This window comes from Podarcis muralis, chromosome 13 (genome assembly GCF_964188315.1).
Source record: "Podarcis muralis chromosome 13, rPodMur119.hap1.1, whole genome shotgun sequence".
In the NCBI taxonomy this organism is placed as follows: domain Eukaryota; kingdom Metazoa; phylum Chordata; class Lepidosauria; order Squamata; family Lacertidae; genus Podarcis; species Podarcis muralis.
In genome coordinates, this window is record NC_135667.1 from 16,098,861 (window position 1) to 16,118,811 (window position 19,951).

General features: G+C 49.3%; 2 protein-coding genes across 5 annotated transcripts; one reads left to right on the plus strand and one right to left on the minus strand.

The window, feature by feature from the left end:
• Positions 1–836: 836 nt before the first annotated feature.
• RNF40 (ring finger protein 40) lies at positions 837–14,345 on the minus strand. 3 transcript variants are annotated; one of them, XM_028705066.2, is made up of 20 exons: positions 14,325–14,345; positions 12,810–13,006; positions 11,100–11,267; positions 10,625–10,760; positions 10,294–10,530; positions 9,095–9,216; positions 8,818–8,964; positions 8,633–8,707; positions 8,383–8,502; positions 6,985–7,164; positions 6,319–6,454; positions 5,907–6,028; positions 4,961–5,469; positions 4,339–4,456; positions 3,396–3,545; positions 2,703–2,924; positions 2,453–2,578; positions 1,943–2,083; positions 1,637–1,738; positions 837–1,532 (listed from the first exon to the last, which is right to left on the minus strand). In XM_028705066.2, exons 2-20 carry the CDS (start codon positions 12,939–12,941, stop codon positions 1,356–1,358), a joined length of 3,120 nt encoding a protein of 1,039 aa, XP_028560899.2. In that variant the 5' UTR covers positions 12,942–13,006; positions 14,325–14,345; the 3' UTR covers positions 837–1,355. The 3 variants fall into 3 exon arrangements, with proteins under 3 accessions (XP_028560899.2, XP_028560900.2, XP_028560898.2); XM_028705067.2 differs by lacking the exon at positions 14,325–14,345 and adding an exon at positions 14,105–14,240 and having other exon boundaries at positions 2,703–2,915; XM_028705065.2 differs by lacking the exon at positions 14,325–14,345 and adding an exon at positions 14,105–14,240.
• Positions 14,346–14,456: 111 nt separating this feature from the next.
• CFAP119 (cilia and flagella associated protein 119) lies at positions 14,457–19,567 on the plus strand. Of its 2 annotated transcripts, XM_028705112.2 has the most exons (9): positions 14,457–14,825; positions 15,922–15,953; positions 16,167–16,232; positions 16,707–16,876; positions 17,196–17,266; positions 17,414–17,530; positions 18,048–18,108; positions 18,428–18,505; positions 19,171–19,567. In XM_028705112.2, exons 1-9 carry the CDS (start codon positions 14,802–14,804, stop codon positions 19,341–19,343), a joined length of 792 nt encoding a protein of 263 aa, XP_028560945.1. In that variant the 5' UTR covers positions 14,457–14,801; the 3' UTR covers positions 19,344–19,567. The 2 variants fall into 2 exon arrangements, with proteins under 2 accessions (XP_028560945.1, XP_028560947.1); XM_028705114.2 differs by lacking the exon at positions 16,167–16,232.
• The last annotated feature ends 384 nt before the right edge of the window (positions 19,568–19,951 follow it).

Genomic DNA, 19,951 nt, shown 5'->3' on the forward strand with positions numbered 1-19,951 from the left:
GGGGGCTGTGTGAGTTATACAAAAAAAAAGCGGCAAAGAAATGCTGTAAAATAAATACATACAAAGAATTCCTAAAGCCCTTCCATATTTGTACAATACTTGTAGCTACATACAGAATTTGAGATGGAGGCAAGCTTTCACTTTAAAAAGTTACTCTTTTTATTTCTGGCTGGCTTTTTCCAGTGCTAGTAAAAGCAACTGGTCCTTTTATCCTGCAGCTCAACTGGCCTAGTGAATTGCTAGGGAACAATTCATTCTTTCCCTGCACTGCTGATTCCTCTAGCCACTTGCACTGTGCTTTCCTTCTCTGGTGACAGTTCACCTTACCAGCTCAGAACTGTGTGCCATTTGCTCCTGCCTAGTCCTGGTTAGACCCAGATCCCCCTAATCTTCACAACACTTTCCACTCAGCTCTCCTTCCTCAAGAGTGAGTCTGTTACTGCATTGGTCTTCAAATTGCTGTGTAAGGACCAGCTACTGGGTTGCAGCTTCATCTAAGGTGGGTCACAACCACAGCAGTACAACCACCATACAAATATTATCACTCCTCAAAGGTTTGTGTTAAAAGTGAGTCTGAATATGGAAAGGTTAAAGTCTGCTGTGACCACGTTAACATGCACAGCCAGTCCATGGCGTTTATGCGTGATTCCTTGTGGATCTCTGTCTCCTCAAACCCTCCTCATCCCACAAAGCTAAGCTTTGCTCTGGTGGAACTCAATGCAACCTCCAGGAATTACCCATAGCAAAAGCCTCCCCCCCCCCCGCCCCCACAACCTCCAATCCTGCCGAGAACTCATCTCCAGAAGGCGGAACACAAGGTTCTAAGAACACAGGGATCTCGCAGGAGCAGATCATCTCCAACTTTTACTTCCAAAACACGGAAAACAATTATTAAAATAACTGAAGAATAAGAATGCACCTCTCCGACAGGAAGCGTTTGATCTGCATGACTGCTGCCTGCAGACAGTGGTTGTCGTAAACGTTTTCAAAATGGTAGAAGAAAAAGATCCAAAGGCAATTTGGAGGGAGACCATTTGGGAAATGCCGAGAGGAGGAGCAGCAGCAGCAGCAGCAGCAGCAGAGAGGATTCCTCAGATCTAGGGAGGGGATCCAGTGAAACAGACCCAGGAAGTATACGGGCAAGGGGAGAGAAGAGAAAGTAAACCACTGAAAAGGAAACTCTGCAAAATATTTTAAATGCATGGGAAGGGGTCCATGGAGCAGAGCCAGAAAACTGGTGTGGGGGAGGAATGAGTCTTATGCGGACCCGAGGCAGGTTTTTGCTAGGTAAGCCACAGGATCCAGGCACCGTCTGTGAAAGGGACCCCCTTAGGCGGGAAATTGGACCCAGGTGTTCAGCTGATATAGATGCGGTGGAAGTCATTGGCGCCAAAGGCCGCGTTGCACTTGGGGCACTTCCGCTGGCGGGTGTCGTAGCGTGTCTTGACACAGTCAAAACAGAAGACGTGGAAGCATTTGGTGAGGACAGCATCCTTCTTGCGGGTATTGCAGCAGGGGCAGGTCAGCTTGGCCTGGAGATACGGGACAGATAATTCGTGTAAGATCCTCGACTTGGCTCTCCCTAACAAGGCTTGCCCTGGGTTGCCAACCAACCAACCTCCTCTTTTCTCCTCACCTTGTACTCCTTAATCTCCTCCTGCAAAATCTCATCAGCATCCGCGTACACCTCCACTTTGCGCTGTTTCTCCAGCTTGCGCCGCAAGCGTGATATGTCCTCCTGAGGAAGGGATGCAAGTCAATGAATCCCAAAAGTGGTTAGCAAGACGGAAGGTAACACTGGCATACTGAGAAATATTTATCAGCAGCCATGAGGGCTAGTAACTTGCTTTTTTTTTTAATCTAACATTTTCAACCAAGAAGAGCATTAGAGCAGCTGACACACTTGCAGAGGAGAACAAGTTATCCTCTTTTCTCCTAGTACCTGGGCTCTTTTGAGGTTGAAAGATTCCTTCTCCTTGGCTGCCCGGTTCTCGGCCATACAGGTCTGGATCTCCTTCAGCTTACACTGCACGTGCTCCAGCTGCACCTTCAAGTCCTCTGCCAGCTGGGCAGCCTCCACTGCCTGCCAGAAGAAAAGCAACAGAAGCCACCACTTCAGAATCTCCCAAGGACAATCAGACGCAAGCAGCCCCAACAAAGGCACCCCTTTCCTGGGGCTGTGAATACATAGCGCAATTGCACTGTGTGCACCCAAAAACCAGCAATGGGAAGAGAACGCAGTAGCTTGGGAATCTCTGCTTCTAGTTTCTAGCCCCCTAAGGCCATGGAGACCAACTAAGAGGGGATGGGCAATGGCTGGGGAAACTTCATAAGGAGAGGGGCTGGGGAGAGAGACGGAACAGGATTTCCAGGTCTTGGGCTTGCAATTGCCCCCAACCCCAATTACTGACAAGACCAGAATATGTTATCTAAAAGAGCTCCCTCTCCTCACCTTCCGCTTGTTGAGTTCCAGGGCCTGGCTGCGCAAAGTGAGCTCCTTCTCCACTGTGCCCAGATTCCCCTGCAGAACACGCTCCTTCTCCTCTAGCTTCTGCACCACCAACAGCTGTGTGTCCACCTAGGCATGGAAACCAAAGCCACAGCCTTCAGGACATGGGGCAGGAGCCTCCCCTCAAGACCCCCTCCCTTGCCTCAGGCTCCACAACCCTGTGAGGAGGTAGGGGGGACGGGCTGTGCCTTACCTGGGACTTGAGGGCCAGCACCTGCTCAGCCAACTCGTCCTTCTCCTCCCGCAGCAGCTTGTGGATCTGATTGGACTTGATGCGCTCCGACATCAGCTTGAAGTTGGCGTCATCCTTCTCGCGCAGCTGCTGGTTCAGCCGCATGTTCTGCTCTTGCATGTCCTCAAAAGCCTGGCCCGTCACGTCCATTTCGGACAGGAGAGCCTCCTCCTCCTGCCCCAGCAGAGCAGACATAAGGAAAGGAACGAGATTGCTCAAGTTCTCCCTCCTTGCCCTTGCAGCTTCCCTTATTACTACACACACACGGCTGGTAATTTTTTTGGGGTGCCTGTCAATCCCCTGTTGGCATCAGGACATCAGGCGATTGAAAGGTGAGTGGTCCTGCCCACCTGCCATAGTTGCACTGCAGCTGTGAGGGAAGTGGTGGCCAAGGAGCCTTGAATCCTGCACCCATCAGCAAGGAGAATTCATGTGCATGCTACTGCTCCCTGCAGAAAGCAGGAATGAACTGAAATGGCTGACAGGTGAAGGTGGTTTTGGAAAAATGGCCTCGCAGGCCAAACCCTGGTGAGCCGGTGAGCCAGAATCTCCCCAGCCCTGATCTATAGATGGACTGAAACAAACATCAGGCCTATGGGAAGGCTTCCACCCTGCAGGACAACTGACACCTTGGCTCCTCCCACAGCCAAATACCTGCTTGGTGGCAGCCAGCTTCTTCTGCAGGTGCTCAATTTGCTCCTCGGCCAATTTGATCTTGCGCAAGGCATCCTCGTCTGCCATTTTCTTGCTCTCTTTCTTCTCTTTCTCCTCCAACTCGCGGATCCTCACCCGCAGCTCCTCCACCTGCCAAGGGGTAAAAGGGAACAGGGGTGACTCCTTATCCCTAGTCTCTCAACACAGTGCTGCCAAATCCATCACCCAGCACTAAGGCAGGACAAGCCAAATTGCAAGTGTCACAATGTTATTCGCCCTCATTTTAAAAGCACAACCAACCAACCCCAAGCTGCTTTTTGGGGAACTATGATAGCTACTGTCCAGATGCATCATTCACATCAACTTGCCCAGAATTAGCATGCCAATATGCTATACTGTCACATAGATGCCCACTATTGGGGGGCTTTTGGGTTATGTATTTTGTATTTTGATACAGTGATCTTCGGATGAAGGGTGGCATATAAACTTAATAAAAACCCTAGAGAGGACTCTGACTCACTCATACTTAAGTGTGAACTAGCAGAAGGGGCCAATGGGACCTGCACCAAAGCTTGACGGTGCCTAATGCTCAAGTTCAGAGTGCCAGCCCTTTCCCAGGGCACAACTTTCCTCATCTCTCCAGACCACCCGGCATTCTGCTCCTACCCAGCATGCCCTGTCCTTGTCAGGCTGTTTGGGGACAGAGGGACTATTTTTGTACTTTCCGCCAAAACTTTGGGGTTCCCCCCTCGCCCAGCTTGCTGATATCTCCCAGCTCTGCATGGATAGCATCTCTTTAACTACAGAAGGATCCACACTTGAGAGAATTGAGATTGAGAGTAGCGCATTTGACCAAAGCAAAGAAGAGCTGGAAAAAAAAGGGGGCAGAGGAAGTGCAATGTTCAGAAGGCAGCAGGCATCCGTGTGCAGGTGGGCCTCTCACCTCTGCCTTGGTCTTCTTCTCAGCAGCCATGAGCTGCACTTTGTCCCGCTGCTCCTTGGGTGCCGACTTATACATGTCCAAGAGTAGCTTCATCTCCTTCTGACTCTCCTGAGCCTTCCTGAGGAAGGAAACAGGGTCAGCATGAAGTGGGGGGGGGAACCTTGCACCCCAGGGGTTATTGCTTTGAGACCTATGAGAAACTATGGGGGTGCAAAGGGAGGCTTCAAACTGTCTTACAAGGAACCTCTCAGTTGGGGGGTAACTATTTCAGTGAAGTTCTATCTTAGAGATCTTTCTTACCTCCCCCTGGGTCCAAACACCAGAGTGAGGGGCCTACCACCAATGCCTGCCTCCTGAAACCCTAAAATCTTGGCAAAGCATTTTCTGGGCCTCCAGCTCTTCAGCTGCAATAAAGCCCTCCAGAGCCCGATCTCCCTCTCTGCTGAGTGCAGAGGTGCAGCTGCTCCCAGGAGCCAAAGCACTGGCACAGATCCTCCAGGTTCACGGCCTTTCCTGAGGCCGTCGTGCCCTCCCCTACCCACTGCTATCCCCCCCAAAAAGGCATCCTCTCCCCACTTCCCCACCCCCATTTTGAAACAGCGCCGTCTTCCACCTCCCTCACTTGAGTTCAGTCCGCAACTGCTTGAGCAGATCAGAATCCTTTTTCTTGGGGTCCTCAGAGCCTCCGCCACCCTTCTGCTTCTCCCGATCACGCGAGGAAGAGGAAGAGGAGGAAGATGACGAGGAGGAGGCCTCTTTGTCCCGGTCCCGGGATCTCTCGCGATCCCCGCTCCGTTCCCCGCCGCTGCGCCCCTTGGACCGCTCAGGCTCCTTGGCGCGAGGGGGTGGGGGTGGCTGTGGGGCGAGGTGCTGTGGGGCAGGCGGCTCCTCTTCTTCCTTTTTCACCCCTTCGTGGATCCCAAGAGGCTGGGGGGCAGCAGCTTCCTCCTTGGGCTCCTTCTTCATTTGCACCTCCTTTGGCTCTTTTTTCACGTCGGGAGGCGCTGCTCCCTCTTCCTCTTTCATGGTGGCGGCCCCTGGGGGCCCCAGCAGCCCTGCGGGGTCCTCAGCCCCTGGCGTAGGGGGCGCTGCCGTGGAGCTGGAGGAAAAGCCACTTTGCTGCAGCCGAACCTGAGCAAAGAACAAACGGACATGAGCTGCAGGGTAAGGTGGGCGTCACAGCACCTGGAATTATGGAGCTCAAAGCAGGGGGTGGCCAGAGGCCACTTGCAGTCCCCAGCAGACTGTCATATGGGTAGCAAGGAGGAGAAATACAAAGAGAAGGGCCGTCGCTGAGTGGTAGAGCATCTATTTTGCACACAGGAGCTCCCAGGTTCAATCCCCAGCATCTCCAGGTAGAGCTGAAAATGTTTCCTTTCTGAAAACAGGACAATATTGAGCAAGATGGACCAATGGATTGGGCTCAGGGTAAGGCATCGTCCTCCGTTGCTGCGAGAGGAGTGTCCTGGCCACCTGGGGCTCTGGCCCCATCCACCGCCAGCATGCAGCCCCCAAGAGATTCCTTTGGGGGGGTCATTCCCTGAAACCTCCCCCTCCTGCAGCCCCACCTTGTTGATCTCTGCCTGCACTTCCCGGAGCTTCCGCTTGTACCGCTGCACGTCTCCCTTCAGCTGGTGGTTATGGTTCTGGAGGCTGCTGATCAGGTGGCGCATCTCTCGGTTAATGGGACCTCGGGATCAAAGGGAGGGAGGGGGGAAGAGAAGAGTGAGAATGAACAATTTGGTGGGCAGATGACTTCTGCACAGGGCAGACCTTAGAGCAGGGTTTCCCAAACTGTTCATGGACTACAATTTCCATCATCCCTGACCACTGGCCCTGCTAGTTAGGGATGATGTTCTTGTAGTCCAAGAACAGCTGGATACCCAAGTTTTGGGAAACCTGCCTTAGAGTATTAAAGGGAGAAAAATATTCATTTGGGGCCAAACCACGAATGCTCAATGGGAAGGAATGCGGCCTCACCTGCTTGCTCGTTGGCAGCCAAGTTCTGCTCAAATTCAATGCGCAGCATCTCATATTCTTTGCGCACCTGGGCCAGGGTGTCCTCCAGCTGGATCACCTCCGTCCGCAACTTCTTCTGCAGGTTCAGCTCATCACTCTGTTGCCAAGGAAGATGGGGAGGGGCAAGAAATATCAGCCGGGGGGGAGGGGGAGAACAGGGTGCAAGACCACTCTTTCTCCTTGGTAGCTTTCGCAGTCTGACAAACAATGGGGGCGTAAGCTCTTCCCACTGAAATGAACCTAAATCAAGGGTGCCCACTGATTTCAATGGCTAATTTTGGATGCCACCCAGGGCTTCGTGAGATTATGCTATCTGGGCCTAAAAGGAAGGCCACCAGCGGCCACTAGCCATGACAGCTATGTCTTCCTCTACTGTCGGATGCCTCCGAGTGCCAGTTTCTTGGCATTGTGGGGAGAGTAGGGCTCTTGCATTCAGGTTCTGCTTGTGGGTTTCCCAGGGGCATCTGGATGATCCAGCAGGGCCCTTGTGCTCTTCTATGAAGCTGCAAAACTGCTTTCTTTACCATTCTATCTAATGCTACAAATCAAAGAGGTACAGGAAAGGGTTAAGCACGCCTGCTTTCAGGAGTTAGAGAGCAGGCACACACACTTCACAGGCTCCCTCACCTCCATGTGCTCGATGTGGCGCAGGTGGCTGTTCTTGGTGGTGAGCAGAAGGGCTCGGGCCTCATCCAGCTGCGTTTTCACCTGCAGGCTCTCGTTGTACAGCAGCGAGAACTGAGACTGCAGCACTTTGTATTCCAGCGTCTCTTTCACCGCCTCCTCGGGCAGGCTCCGTAGCGCCACCTGCAGGGGAAGGGCAGAGAACAGGTGCCTGGGGGAGGAGAGCCACGGTAGCTCTCCACGTCAACTGCCCCACGTCATCACCCCTGGGAGTGGTCTTGGTGGCTCTTTTAAAAGAAACATGCCCCATCCTGCATGTTCGGGTGTATTAAGTGTAATAGCAAGTGTACAAAAAAACCCACCAGCAGCAAATGCGTCAAAGGCTCAAGATACTCAGCCTGAGGCTTGTGCCTTTCTGCCTGATTGCTGAAAGGCTTCGGATGCTGCATGCATGAGTGTACTTAAAGGAGGCATCTGAAGTTGTTTGGACTGGTTTGGTTCTATTGATAAATGTTGGGGGAAGGGGAGTCATGGGAACATAGGAATCTGTCAAGAGCATTGGTCAATTTAGGTCAGCACTTTTGATTGACAGCGAACATTTCCAGCCTTAGCTGGAGATGCCAGGGACTGAACACGTGACCTTCTGAGCTACGAGCCTTCCCCAAAGTCAATCTGGAATTCTTTTGCCAGGAAGCAAAGAACACACAGGTCCTGCTTTCTGAACACAATGCATTCTCAGAAAATCGTTCATTAGGCAAGCGTGCATATAACAAGTTAATGGTTTTCATTATTTCCTATAGGAACATTTCTAATCCATGCTTTCTCACTCCATGCTTTCTGCCTGAAACTGCTGCAGCCAATCAGCAAAAGTAAAACAAAGGAAAAATAGATTTGTCCAATCTCTCTTGTTCCCCGATTTGTCCAATCGCTCTAATTTCCTGCCATGGTTTTGGCCTGAAACGGCAACTGCTGACCAGCAAAACACAAACAAGAAAAGAACTGGACAAACTCCAGCAGTTCGGATATCTGAGTCAGCCGTTTGTGAACAATTCTTTGTGTTCAGATAAGTGAGATTTTGGATAACAAGTGTTCCGATAGCAGGACCTGCGTGTAATGGACTGAGGTGCCAAGAAGAAGAATATGAAATACTGAAGCACTACAGCTACACAGATGGAGAGAACCTGGAAATGCACAGAAACAGAGCTCTTCAGAGACACCACCTCCCCACATCACAAGGACTAGAAACATAAATAACATCCCTCTGCACCCGGCACCTGCAAAAGTGGTTCTAAAGCAGATTCTCCAGAACCATCATTCCTGGTCATACTAGCATATTTTCAGCCTACCACTAGAGGGCATTCTGCTTCCCTTCCCCAAATTCCACAGGAGGCTCTTCCTTACCTTCAGCTTCTCATTGGTCCTCACAGCCTGCTGCATTTCATGTTGCAGTTTCTCCAGCTCTGCCATGCGGCTGTTGGCAAGCTCTTGGTGCTCCTCCAGCTCCGCGTTCAGCATTTCAAACTGCAAAAGCCCAGGCACAAAACTGAAGCAGGAAGATTCCACAAAGGGAAGCACTTGGACCTGCAAGACTCGCATCCCAGCGCCACTGACACCCCCACCCCACCCCCCCGGTTGTTTTTCTCCCGCTTACCTTCTGCATGCTAAGTGTGATCTGCCCACCCTGGAACCCGCCGGAACTGCCCGATGCGTAGTAGCCCGAGTTTAGCTGCCAAAGGAGTTAGAGAACAAAGTTCAGTGCCCTGTACGCTACAGTGAACCATACTGGCTCATGGGCTGAGCGGGGGGAACAGGGGGCCCCTGAAGGTCTTTGCTTGCCTGTTCCAGGGCCTCAGCCAGGTGCTTGTTCAGCTTCTGCTCCCGCTTGCGCAGCTTCTCGATATCCCACTGCAGGTCCTCGATGGTCGTCTCCATCTCCAGCACTTTGGTCTCGGAGGAGGTCACCTTGTCCTGCAGTTCCGTGTACTAAGAGAGCCAGAGGAGAAAAAGATGCAGACACACCAGGCTTCAGAAGGGTTCTCTCCCACAAAGCGGCACTGGCCATGGGAAGCCCCGCCTGCACCCGCCCTTTGCTGGCATCTGGCAAGGAACCTACCTCCAAGGAGATCTTATGGTGCTTCTCTTGCAGCTGGGTGGTCAGGTCCTGCAAGTGCCGATTCTCCCTCATCAGGTCCTTGTTGAGAGACTTCACTGCTTCTTCCAGTTGGTCAAACTCCACTGGGGAAAGAAAGAGGCCCCTGAGAACCCAGGACGCCAACTCCCAGCCCCCGCTCCCAGCAACTTCCTCAGCTGGCTGCTACAGGCTATTTACAAGTTTGCATTAAAACGTCTTACGATTCCTTCACCGCGCAGGCATGACAAGAACAGAGAACACCGTGCTGTTCCAACACCTCTCTCCTCAAGGGACCAGAATTCTGCATCTCAACAATCTCCCTTTTCCATTAATTAAAAAACTTATCTGGTTTCTCCACAGGTCCTATTTACCGCATGCAACACTTACGCCTCCATTTCTAACAAACCTTTTCTACTATCTATTCCACATGAATTCCAAGTCACATTAGGGCTTTTCAGAAACACCCCCTCTGAACTGAACTGAACAAAATCAAACAATACCAAATAGAACATATTTTGGTTTGCTTTGCCCTTAAAGCAAAAGAACTGTTTAGGTCAGCATCTCGGACACAGGTAGGAACCAAACCTTTTAATACCAGGCTTTTACCATCTCAACAGGTTAATAATAATAATATACCCTTGAAAAATCACTGCACAATTAATAATAATAATAATAATAATAATAATAATAATAATAGATAATAGAAGTATTCTAATAATAATAATAATAGAAGCATTCATGTCAGCATCAACAAAAGATCCCATGAGGTGGCCCAACTGAACTCCAAAAGGAACTTTCCCCCAAAACGCTGCCAAAGTAGACAACTTTAGCCATAATTCTTGTTTTGCTTTGTTGCTTTTGCTGCTTTTGCCATCTCATTTTTATGGATTCTTTTTTCTGTATTTTTGAAAATATAATTTAAAATGTAATTTAAAAAAAAACCAACTCCCTTTTCTAACTGATGCCTGGAGATAAAAGTAAAGGATCCTGGGAATGCTGTCAAAATCTACATCATAGGGTTGTTGTGGGGATTAAATGATAAAGGGCAGAACCATGTAGAACACATGGAGCTCCTTAGAAAAAAATGCAGGAAATAAATGTGATAAATAAAATAATAATAATAATAATGATGCTTCAAAAGGTGCCTCTCAGCCCAGCTCTGACATGGGGCCTGGCCTCACCCCGGGCGTGGATCTTCTGGCAGAGTTCCTCGGTGCGCCGGTGGATCTTGTCAGAGAACTCCACGATGCGGGAGACGGCGGCTTTGGAGAATTCCATGCGCTCCTGGAGCTGCAGCTCAATCTCTTCGCTGCTGCTGCTGGCCAAGGTAGCCAAGAAGGAGAGGGCTGACTCGTTCAGCACAAGCCCCGTTCCGGCTTTCCAGGGGGCGGGGGGAGTAACGGGGGACAGGACTGCCTCTGTGGGGACCAGAAGAACAGCAATGGTTACTGGCTCCGAGGATGGGAGCTGCGTCTCCTTCCAGCATCCTGTATCAGAGAGAGCTGGGCTCACCTCTCCTCTCCAGCCCCTCCTGCCCCAGGAGAGAGGCATCCAACTCGGCTCCCGTCATCTCCAACTTGGGCTCCTCGAGAGGCTGGCCGCATTCTCCGTCACATCGCCTCAGCAGCACTTGCACAGTCTCATCTAGCTGTAGAAATTGGAGGAGGGGGGAGAGGGAGAGACGGCTTGAGAAGGACACAGGGAGAGAGAGGACATAGGGGATGCCACAGGCAGGGCTGGGCGAATACCAAAACTATCCAGCTTCCAAACCATGCCAGTTATCTCCATTTGGCTTGTGCTTGTCACAAGGAAGGTGACACAGGAGCAACACGGCAAAATATCGCTCCCCAACCACTTAGAAGCTCTGCTTAATGCCCTGCTGGTTTCCTAACGCTTCCACCAGCTGCTGAACTGATCATCAACCTCATCTTGTCAACCTTAAGGACTAGAAACTTAAGAAAACAATCGGCCAGGAAGGCGCCCTGACCTGCTTCCAGTAGCGGTTGACAATCAGGAGAGTGGCATCATCGGTGGCCTGCCTCTTCTCCAGCTTTTCTATGCGCTCACGCAGCTCGTCCTCAAAGGCCTGCCGCTGCTCCAGGCGCTCGGCTAATTTCTTGTTCTTGAACTGGAGCACCTTGAGGTCCATCTCCTCCTGAAATAAAGCAGAACGTCAGAATGTAAATCACAGAATGATCCTCAGCCGTTTCCATCAACAACTCCAAGTTCTGGTGGTATTTCTACTAGATAGATAGATAGATAGATAGATAGATAGATAGAGAGAGAGACAGACAGACACACACACACACACACCAACAGCACCCTAAAGAAAAATATGGTCCATCATCATTTACCCTAACGAGGCAGAAAACTATAACTAGAATGAATTCCATCCCCCCCTTTTTTAATTGACCATTAATTCTAAAAGGGTGCAGATCAGTGAAAGAACACATGCTTTATTTGCAAAGGTCTCAGATTTGAACCCCAACATCTCCATGGAGGATTAGGAAGGACTCCCTGCTAAAAGCTGGTGCCAGACACTGCCAACAATACCAGTCAACAGTCTGAGTCAGTATAAGGCAGTTTTCTATTCTTTTAGTTCAAGATAGATAAACGTATTGCTGTGCATACACAGATAGCATATAGACAGTAAAAGTAAGCGTGAAGAGGATGTTGGGTGGAAGGATGTTATAAAGGAGTCAATATGCCTATTAAAGAGTGAGAAGCACTGATAGGTGAACCTATGGCCTTGCTCTTCATCAAGCCCCTGCCTATGATGTAACTTTTGCTCTCCCAATAAGATTGTTGCTTAGTTGCCCAACTGCAATTCTCCTTGATATGGTACTTAATTTCTACTTGTGTACAAAGCTAAGGTGAGGGAAGGCCCCTATATAAGCCTGAGTCATTTATAGGCCACAACTCTACTTTTGTGAGTTCCCAGCAGCTGCTGCTGTTCTGACCAAGCAAAAACTGCCTTTGAAATCACAACTGGTGTGGTTAAAAGACGAAAATCTACCACAGGGGCCCATGCCCCTGTTGGCAAGGTTCACATCAGGAAGCAAACCTGGAATCCGCTGCTTAACATTTTCCTCTAAAAGTGATGGGGGAAGGTATTTCTAACTCCTAAATCTTAGCATCTAATTTTATGCCACCAGTCCTGCAGAGATATTTCAGATACCCAGCTACCAACATCCAGTTTCTAGGCAAAATGATAGGCATGGATTTTTTTTTCCTGGTCCCAACCTATATAATATTCTTTATTACAGAGTTGCCTATTTAAAAAGCCTGATCTGGAGCATACTTGCACCCCCAAATTCCCAACATTTATTTCCAGACGGGGTTTTTTTATTTAAAAAAATCAAAACAATTAATTGCCATATAGAAAGAGTTCTCTTCTCACAGTGCCCAGCCAGATGCCCATGGGAAGCCCACAAGCAGGACCTGAGGGAAACAGAACTGTCAAGCTCAGGTTCCCCAGCAGCTGGTATTCAGTGCAAGCTGCCTCTGACAATTGAGGCAGAATGCGGTCATAACTAGTGGCTGCTGACAGCCTTATCCTTCATGAATCTGTCCAACCCCCTTTCAAAGCTATTCAATTTGGCAGCCATCATGGCACCTTGCAGAAGCAAATTTCATACTTTTACCACCCCACCCCCCGAGTACTTCTCCACCCTGCACTCAATCCCCTGGTCCTCACCGTGGAAGAGATGCCCCCCAGGCGGATGGGCTCAATCAGGGTAGTGGTAGTCTTCTCCTCCCTGTTGGATTTCTTCTCCGGGGGCCCAGAGCCTCCATCCCCGGCTGCCCGCTTGCTCGCAAGTCCCGACATGGTGACTCTGAGCAGCAGGCGAGAGCAGAGGAATCAGGCAGTCAGCCAAGGGGGCAGCACTTCAGCTATAAAGGCAAAGGAAAAAAGAGAGGGTGAGTTGCAGTTGCCCATAAGTAGACTAGTGTGACATTAATCCTCCCATAGTCAAGACCAGGTACTGCTTCCCATATCTGGTCAGAGATGCAGAAAGAAGGGGATCAGCTATGCTAAACAAAACACAGAGGGCAAAAGGGGTGTGTGGCAGGTAAGGAAATGCAGTGACATTATCAAGGAATCATGCAAATTTTTATAAGAGGCCATAGAGGGGAACAAAAGTTGCTGATATTGCTGCTAACTCCCCCTCCCCCCGTGTGCTCTTTAAAAGTTATATACCAGGCCAAAAAATAACAGGTGTCCCCTGGTTCAGAGACAGTTAATGGGGAAGAGGCACCTGCTGAACCACTGGTGTCTATCTTGGTGCTGTACCAAGAGCTCTGCTGGGCGGAGAGCTGTTGACAAGCAGATAAAAAGAAAGCATAGGTTTGGAGAAGAGGTAAGACATAGCAAAAAAAAAAAAAAAGAGGAATTCAAGTACACTATGGAAAAATATTCTTAAACTGAGAGTTAACACACCAAAATAAGGAGTGATATAAGGGGGGGGGGGTTGCGGAGGGAGGGTAAAAATGGGAAGGAGGCAAACACTTCACGCCCTATTTTTAAAGACGAACTGAAGTGTGCCCCCCCCCCCGCTCGCCCCAGCTTTGCTCCTTCTCTCTGGCATGTGTTTCAGGTGCGAGGGGTGGGGGTCCCGCGTCCCTCCACCAGAGGCTGCGGGACTCCGACTCCCCTCAGACCCTCCGTCGTGGGGAGACACTGGGGGCCGCAGTCCCAAGAGCCTCTGCAGGGCCACAGGTTCCCCACCTGACTCCCGACCCCGCCGGAACCACCTCACAGCCCTGACAATTCAAGGGAAGGATGAGGCCACCTTTCAAAGGGCAGCATCGGAAGACCCGCCAAGGCGGGCGGGGCTTGTTCTGGGGAAAGTTCAGTTAGGAACAATCCACATAGGCAAGGCGGGGGACCTCAATAAGGCGGGGGGAGAGCGGGGCGGGGGGGGGAAGACGTGCTGTGAGCGTGCTGTGAGGGGGGAGTCTGGTGTCGGGGGGGTCTCCTCTCACACTCACCTGCCTGAGCGCCCCTCCCCCCTGCGGCTTCCTCGTCCTTCTCCCCCCCGCCCCCCCCATGCGTTACTCCGGCCGAGAAACGCCAGCGCGCCTACTGCGCATGCTCTCGCGCAACCATTCTCAAGGCCCAACCTTCGCCTCTTTGCCGAGTGCGCATGCGCAAACCCAACCTCAAGCTATTGGGCAAAGCGCGAACCAGGGCTGCGCTGGTTAACCTCACCGAGACGCCTTAACGGAAGCGCGCTCTGTGATTGGCTCTTTCTTTATCGTAGACTTCCCATAAGTAGAGTGATGCGCGCCGCAGGAGACCCTTGAATTGGAGATTTCGATCCAACATGTCAACTTATGCTTCAGGTCCTTAACTTAAAATGCAAATTTTAATCCAGTAAGATTCTACTCGGCGCCCAACACTGAGGTCCTTAGAGGAATAAAAGAGCTTTTCTAGCTCTATGGCGTCCGAACAAAATTCACATATGTTATGATGTCGCTCTAAATATTCTATCTCTACTGATACTCTCTCTTCCCCCCCCCACCGCCGGAATACTTCAAAGAGAACCTCTACAATTGGCTAAGCGCTTCGCCCTCAAGTGTTCCTCGTTCTTATTGGACGAATTTCAACGGAATTCCAATTGGCTGAAGCAGAGATTGCTATGGCAACGCGTGATTCCCCCAACCTTCTACACTCCGACAGCCAGAGATGGGGTTGGAGGGCTTCCAGCAGGTGAAAGGGGCGGGGGGAATTCAATAATATTCACGTGCAGGCCAATATTTCCCATTTTTACTTCGAACATATTGCTGGGGAAAGGGGGGGGGGGCGACACGAGGCAGAACTCAACTGGGACAGCTTTTGGCGCAGTAGAAATGGTGGTAGGAAACGCTTCGCCTGCCAAGTGCCTGCCTGTCGTGCAGCTGTTGAAATCACAGGGGTGCCTGTCAGGATTGGGAAGCAATCCTAATACCAAAAATTGTCAACGTTTCATAGTAAATAATAGTTATCTAGCAGTGGTAATAATAATAATCCATGCGGAAGTATAAGTTGTGATGATAAAATTAATAAAAATACTGGTATTAGAATAAAGTGCTGGGCCTAGGAGACTGGGTCAAAGTTTTACTTAGCCAGTAACTAAGCAGGTAACCTTGGTCAAGTCTCTCCTCACAGAGTAGTTGTGTGGATAAAATGAGGGTAAAACCCCATGCAATACCTACCCCAAGCATTGTAGAAGGTGGGTGGAAGCATGCACATGTGAAAAACTGCAACTAAAATACATAATTCAACTGAAATGCAGAGGCACAGAACTGCACAGTGTGGATTTCTTAGGAGGAGTCCGTTTTCTCCTATCAGTCAGAGAAACTTGGACTATCTGCCCTCTGCCTCACATTTTGCATAAACCACCAACATAAATGAAAATTGATTATGGTAAATAAAAATGTTCTGTTTGACGAAAAAAATGATCTTATTTGAAATTATAGCAATATGGCTTTCAGCTTTAAATTGTGTACCCAACACTATTCAAAGCACGCTCTAGCCAAGTAGAATTTGTTCCCATTGTGGCAAGATAATCTGCCACCAAATCTCATTGAAATAACCAGTAGTAATACTAGTAGTACTAGTAAAACATGCCTCTCCTGTATCAGCCTCTACAGGCACTGTAACTCTCCAGTGGCTTGACTTCACCCCCAAAGGCACATTCTTCTATTGTCTCTCGAAACAGATGCCAGCAATAGTAGTATACAATTTGGTCATACAACTGTGTAAGAAAAAATATTTGTAAATTGATCTCTAACACTCCTACTCAAAAATTATTTCTGTTTTTCAGCCTCGGCCTCATAAGGCAAAGATATGCATGTGGTGAGTAACTGCTTATGTGTATTAATTTAGAAGAAGCATTAATTGCCACATCCTACCCCAGAATCAGCTGTCTTTTGGTGCATGGCCTGAAAATCCTTGAATTTTGGCATTGCTGCATGTTTGATGCCCAGTATACCTAAGACTGCTTGTGTACATTAAGAACATGAAGCTGTTTTTCAGGTTACTTGCTTTCCTTTGTTTTTCCTGTTCCAGGAAATATCTAGATGTTCACTCCATGGATTTAATCAACAAGGCTGGAACCACTGATGAACTGAAGAGGTGATGAGACGTTAAGACTAAGAAACATTAGCCATGTCAGTCTCTTACCAAAACAAACATCTAAGTAAGAGTTACTGCTGAATAAACACATAGAGAATCAGGCTGCATTCAGGATGTTCCAGATAAAGGAACACATCCTAAATGCAGAGAGACAGAGGGTAAAGTCCTCTAAATTTTAAAGAACCAGCATTGGCTACTATAGGTACATATTTAACCAGACACTGTTTAAAGAGGTCACTAAGAATAGGTGGCTGGATATATCCAAGTCTGAAGAATCAAACTGGCAGTGAAATTTTAAAAACCTTGATCTACTCCCTCACTGTTCTCAGGTGCAGAGTCATTTTATTGCAGATAGCTGTGCAAAATAAAGGCAGACTCCTACCAGTTAAAGGAAATAGTGATGATGGAAGAATTTTGTCATTCTCCCATCAAACAGGATTGTCTATACCTCCCTATTTCCCTTCTTCTCTGCAGCCTCCTCGCCAGACTCTTGGATTTGCAAGATTTCGAAACAAACCCACGCTCCACTATCTTATTGGATCTGTACTTCTACACCATCCAGTTCTGCCGGGAGCAGGGCTTCAACAGGGAACAGACCTCAGCCTTCTTCTCAATTGTGAAGGATGTACACGAGGCCTGTGTAGGTAAGCAAATGGATGTCAGAAGAGAGAAGGGAGTTTTGTGAATGGAAAAGAAGAATGAGGGGGATGTGGGAAAATGTGACCACAGAAGCCTCATTGGGAGCAATGTGGCATTATAAAGAGTAGGATGCTGTCTTAAGTACACGGTTCCTTTAGGTTATTGTGAATGCCTGTTAGTGCTATAGTGATGCTGCCTTATCGTAAGGCAAAGAGAGGAGAGTAACACCCAGAGCCGGTCCTGTTGGCTGCCAGTTGGGGAACTGGGCTGTAGAAAAAGGGCTTGAGAAGAAGAACATGATGCTTCCACCTTCTTCTCCTGTAGAAACACCACTGCCCAATGTGGAGGAATGCTACAACTACTTCTCTGAACTTGTTTTTTGCCACTCCATTCGGGTGAGTGTGTCCAGACAGGGCAAAAATGATAACACAACCGAGATGTCATCCCTCCCCAATATTCCTTTTTACAGCACTGCGTATGTGGAAGGGAATGGCACCCACACACACACACACAATCTTACCTATTTTTTCACACTTCTTTAGAGACCCCCCTTCAGCATTGATCTCTTCAATCAGAACCAGCTGGTGCGCCTAACAGACTACATGATCAACACCTACTTCCGCCACTACAAACTTTACAAATACGCTTTCACTCCACAGGTAAAAATTTGTCAGGGTTTGGGTGGATGGGAAGGAGCTGTCATGTCACCTTCCCATGCCATGGGAGGAAAGAGTTTGCAGGATCCTGGATGATTTATGTGTAGCACAATGGATTAAACATGGACTCTGATGCTCCCGTGGATTTTGGGGTGGGATCCAACATTGCCACTCAGCTTCCATCAGCGGAACAGGAAAGGAAGCAATTTCCAGCTATTCCAAAGGAGCAGCACAAGAGCTTCTGCTCTGGAGGATCCCCCAGCCCTCTAGAGAAGGTATAGGGGAGGGAAATTGCTGAAGTTTGCTTCCTTCCCATTCCACTGACAGAAGTCTTACCATCAACCTGAGCAACACTGCTGGATACGGCCCTTTGTTTTTAAGAGCAAGGTACTTGCCTTTGTGGAAGCAGTGAAAAGCATCAAAATGTGACCAGAAACTAGCCAGCCAGTGAAATCAGTGGATCACTCCTCAGCAGCCACATGCTCATACATACCGGTCCCAAATCCTCTCTCTTCCCTAGGTGCGATTGGACATATCATTCACTTACATTGGGATGCCTGAACCAGAGCCCAAATATGAAGGTAAGTGTGGGCAGGCCCAGATCCCCCTCCCTCTGAGCACAGCAGTGTAAGCTGGCTGTCATTCACCTGTATTGACAAGGATGTTAAAGGGGTGAAAAAGAAATTGGCCAGTCCTTCTAAATGAGGACATCTCCCGGAATAGAACAAGGGGAAGACAAAAGCCACATATAAATCTGTGGGAGAAGGTGGCTTTAAAGCAACTACCAAGAGGGTCCTACAGGCCCAAGAGAGTCTGTAGGAAAGGATACAATATCAAGAGTTGTTGCCCCCAATCCAACCTTTTCCCCCAAAGGGTTTTTATCATCTCTTTCTTCTACAGAAGCAGCAACTGAGGACTCAGAGGCAGCTTTGTCACCTCTGCAGGAGGATATGGACGAGACAGCTATTGCTGAAGAAAGTAAGAGAGGGTAGCTCAGTGGCTGGGGCTAGTGTGTAGTATCCAGGGTGAGCTAAAATGTCCCCCATGTCATGAGGTCTTGGGTGAACCTCCCTCACTCCCTCTCTCTCTGGACTTGGCTCCTCATCTGCAACCTGGGGATAGTTGCCCTACCCTACAGGCTTGTTGTAAAATCTACTGAGATTATGACCTTGCCTATGCATTGCACTAAGCCAAACCGTGGTGTAAACACGTGGTTCCCAGGGAGGAGCTTGCAGCCAGTTTGCTCCTCCCCAGCCATGTTTTTGTTGCCACACCACACTGAACTAAGCCAGTTTGGCGTGGCATGGCATCCAAAACCAGGCTTGTGCTTGAGCTCTTGTCAGGCTATCCACAAGCTTTAACCAAGAACAAACTCGTGGTTTGTCTGAAAAGAGCTTAGCCAGAAACCTGGGTTTAGACAACATGCTAAGCCAGACATTGGCTTAGCTCAACACAGTATTGAAAGAGGCTGAGGCAGAGCAATGCGGCCCAGGCCAGTATGCGGTAAGTGCTTCAAATGCTGCAAAAGTGCTATTTAAACGGTAAGTAGTGTATTCTTTTTTGGTGTGGGGGGGGCACTCCTGAACCCCAAAGTGGTAGCCTAGAGGCGAGTGCTCTCTCCCGCTTATTCTGCCTCCTCCTAGGTCCCACCGCTGTGCTGCGAGAGTACATTGCAAACCAGCTCACCCAGGAGCTGACCATGCTGCGCCTTTCAGTAGATCAGCGCTTGAAGGCAACGGAGGACCAGTTTAATGCCAAGCTGCTCCAGCTGGAGAAGGGCCCGGGCAAGGGGGGTGGCAAGGGCAAGAAAAAATAAGCAGGTTGGGAGGCAAGAGAATGAGCTTTTTAGATTAGAATGTTGAGAGGTTATCAGGCCCCACCCATAAAGTATCTCATTCCTCAGAAATTGTGGAAATGAATAATAGTCAAAAGGGGGGTGGGCCAGATAGACCACACTTTTAAATGCCTTTTAGAAACCTGTTTTTCAGAAACTTTCTACAGAAACTGTGATGTTGAGACATTAAAGAGCTTTCCAAACAATCGGTACCACTGTTGCACATCTTCTGTGTGTAGGATCCAGGCTGTATCTCCTCTCTCTCAGCCTGCTGCATTCCACATCCGAAGCACTCAAACCATTGTATAGAGTAGGTCTCCTCACACCCTACTAGCAGAGCTGCTACACTTTGGGGGCGCTGTCTGAATTGGGGACGTGCGAGTATTGCAGGCATCATGCGTCCATGCCATCTCTCTCACTGGACCGGCTGCTGGAGTGAAACTGAAACACTGCCTTTCTTCAGATTTTCTCTTGAGTCCCTTTGACTCCCACTCTGTCCCACTCTTCTCAAGCTGAACTCTTTCCCCGTGGGTGCACACCCCTTCCAGCAGCAACAGGATACCCCCCACCCCCAACACATTGAACACCCC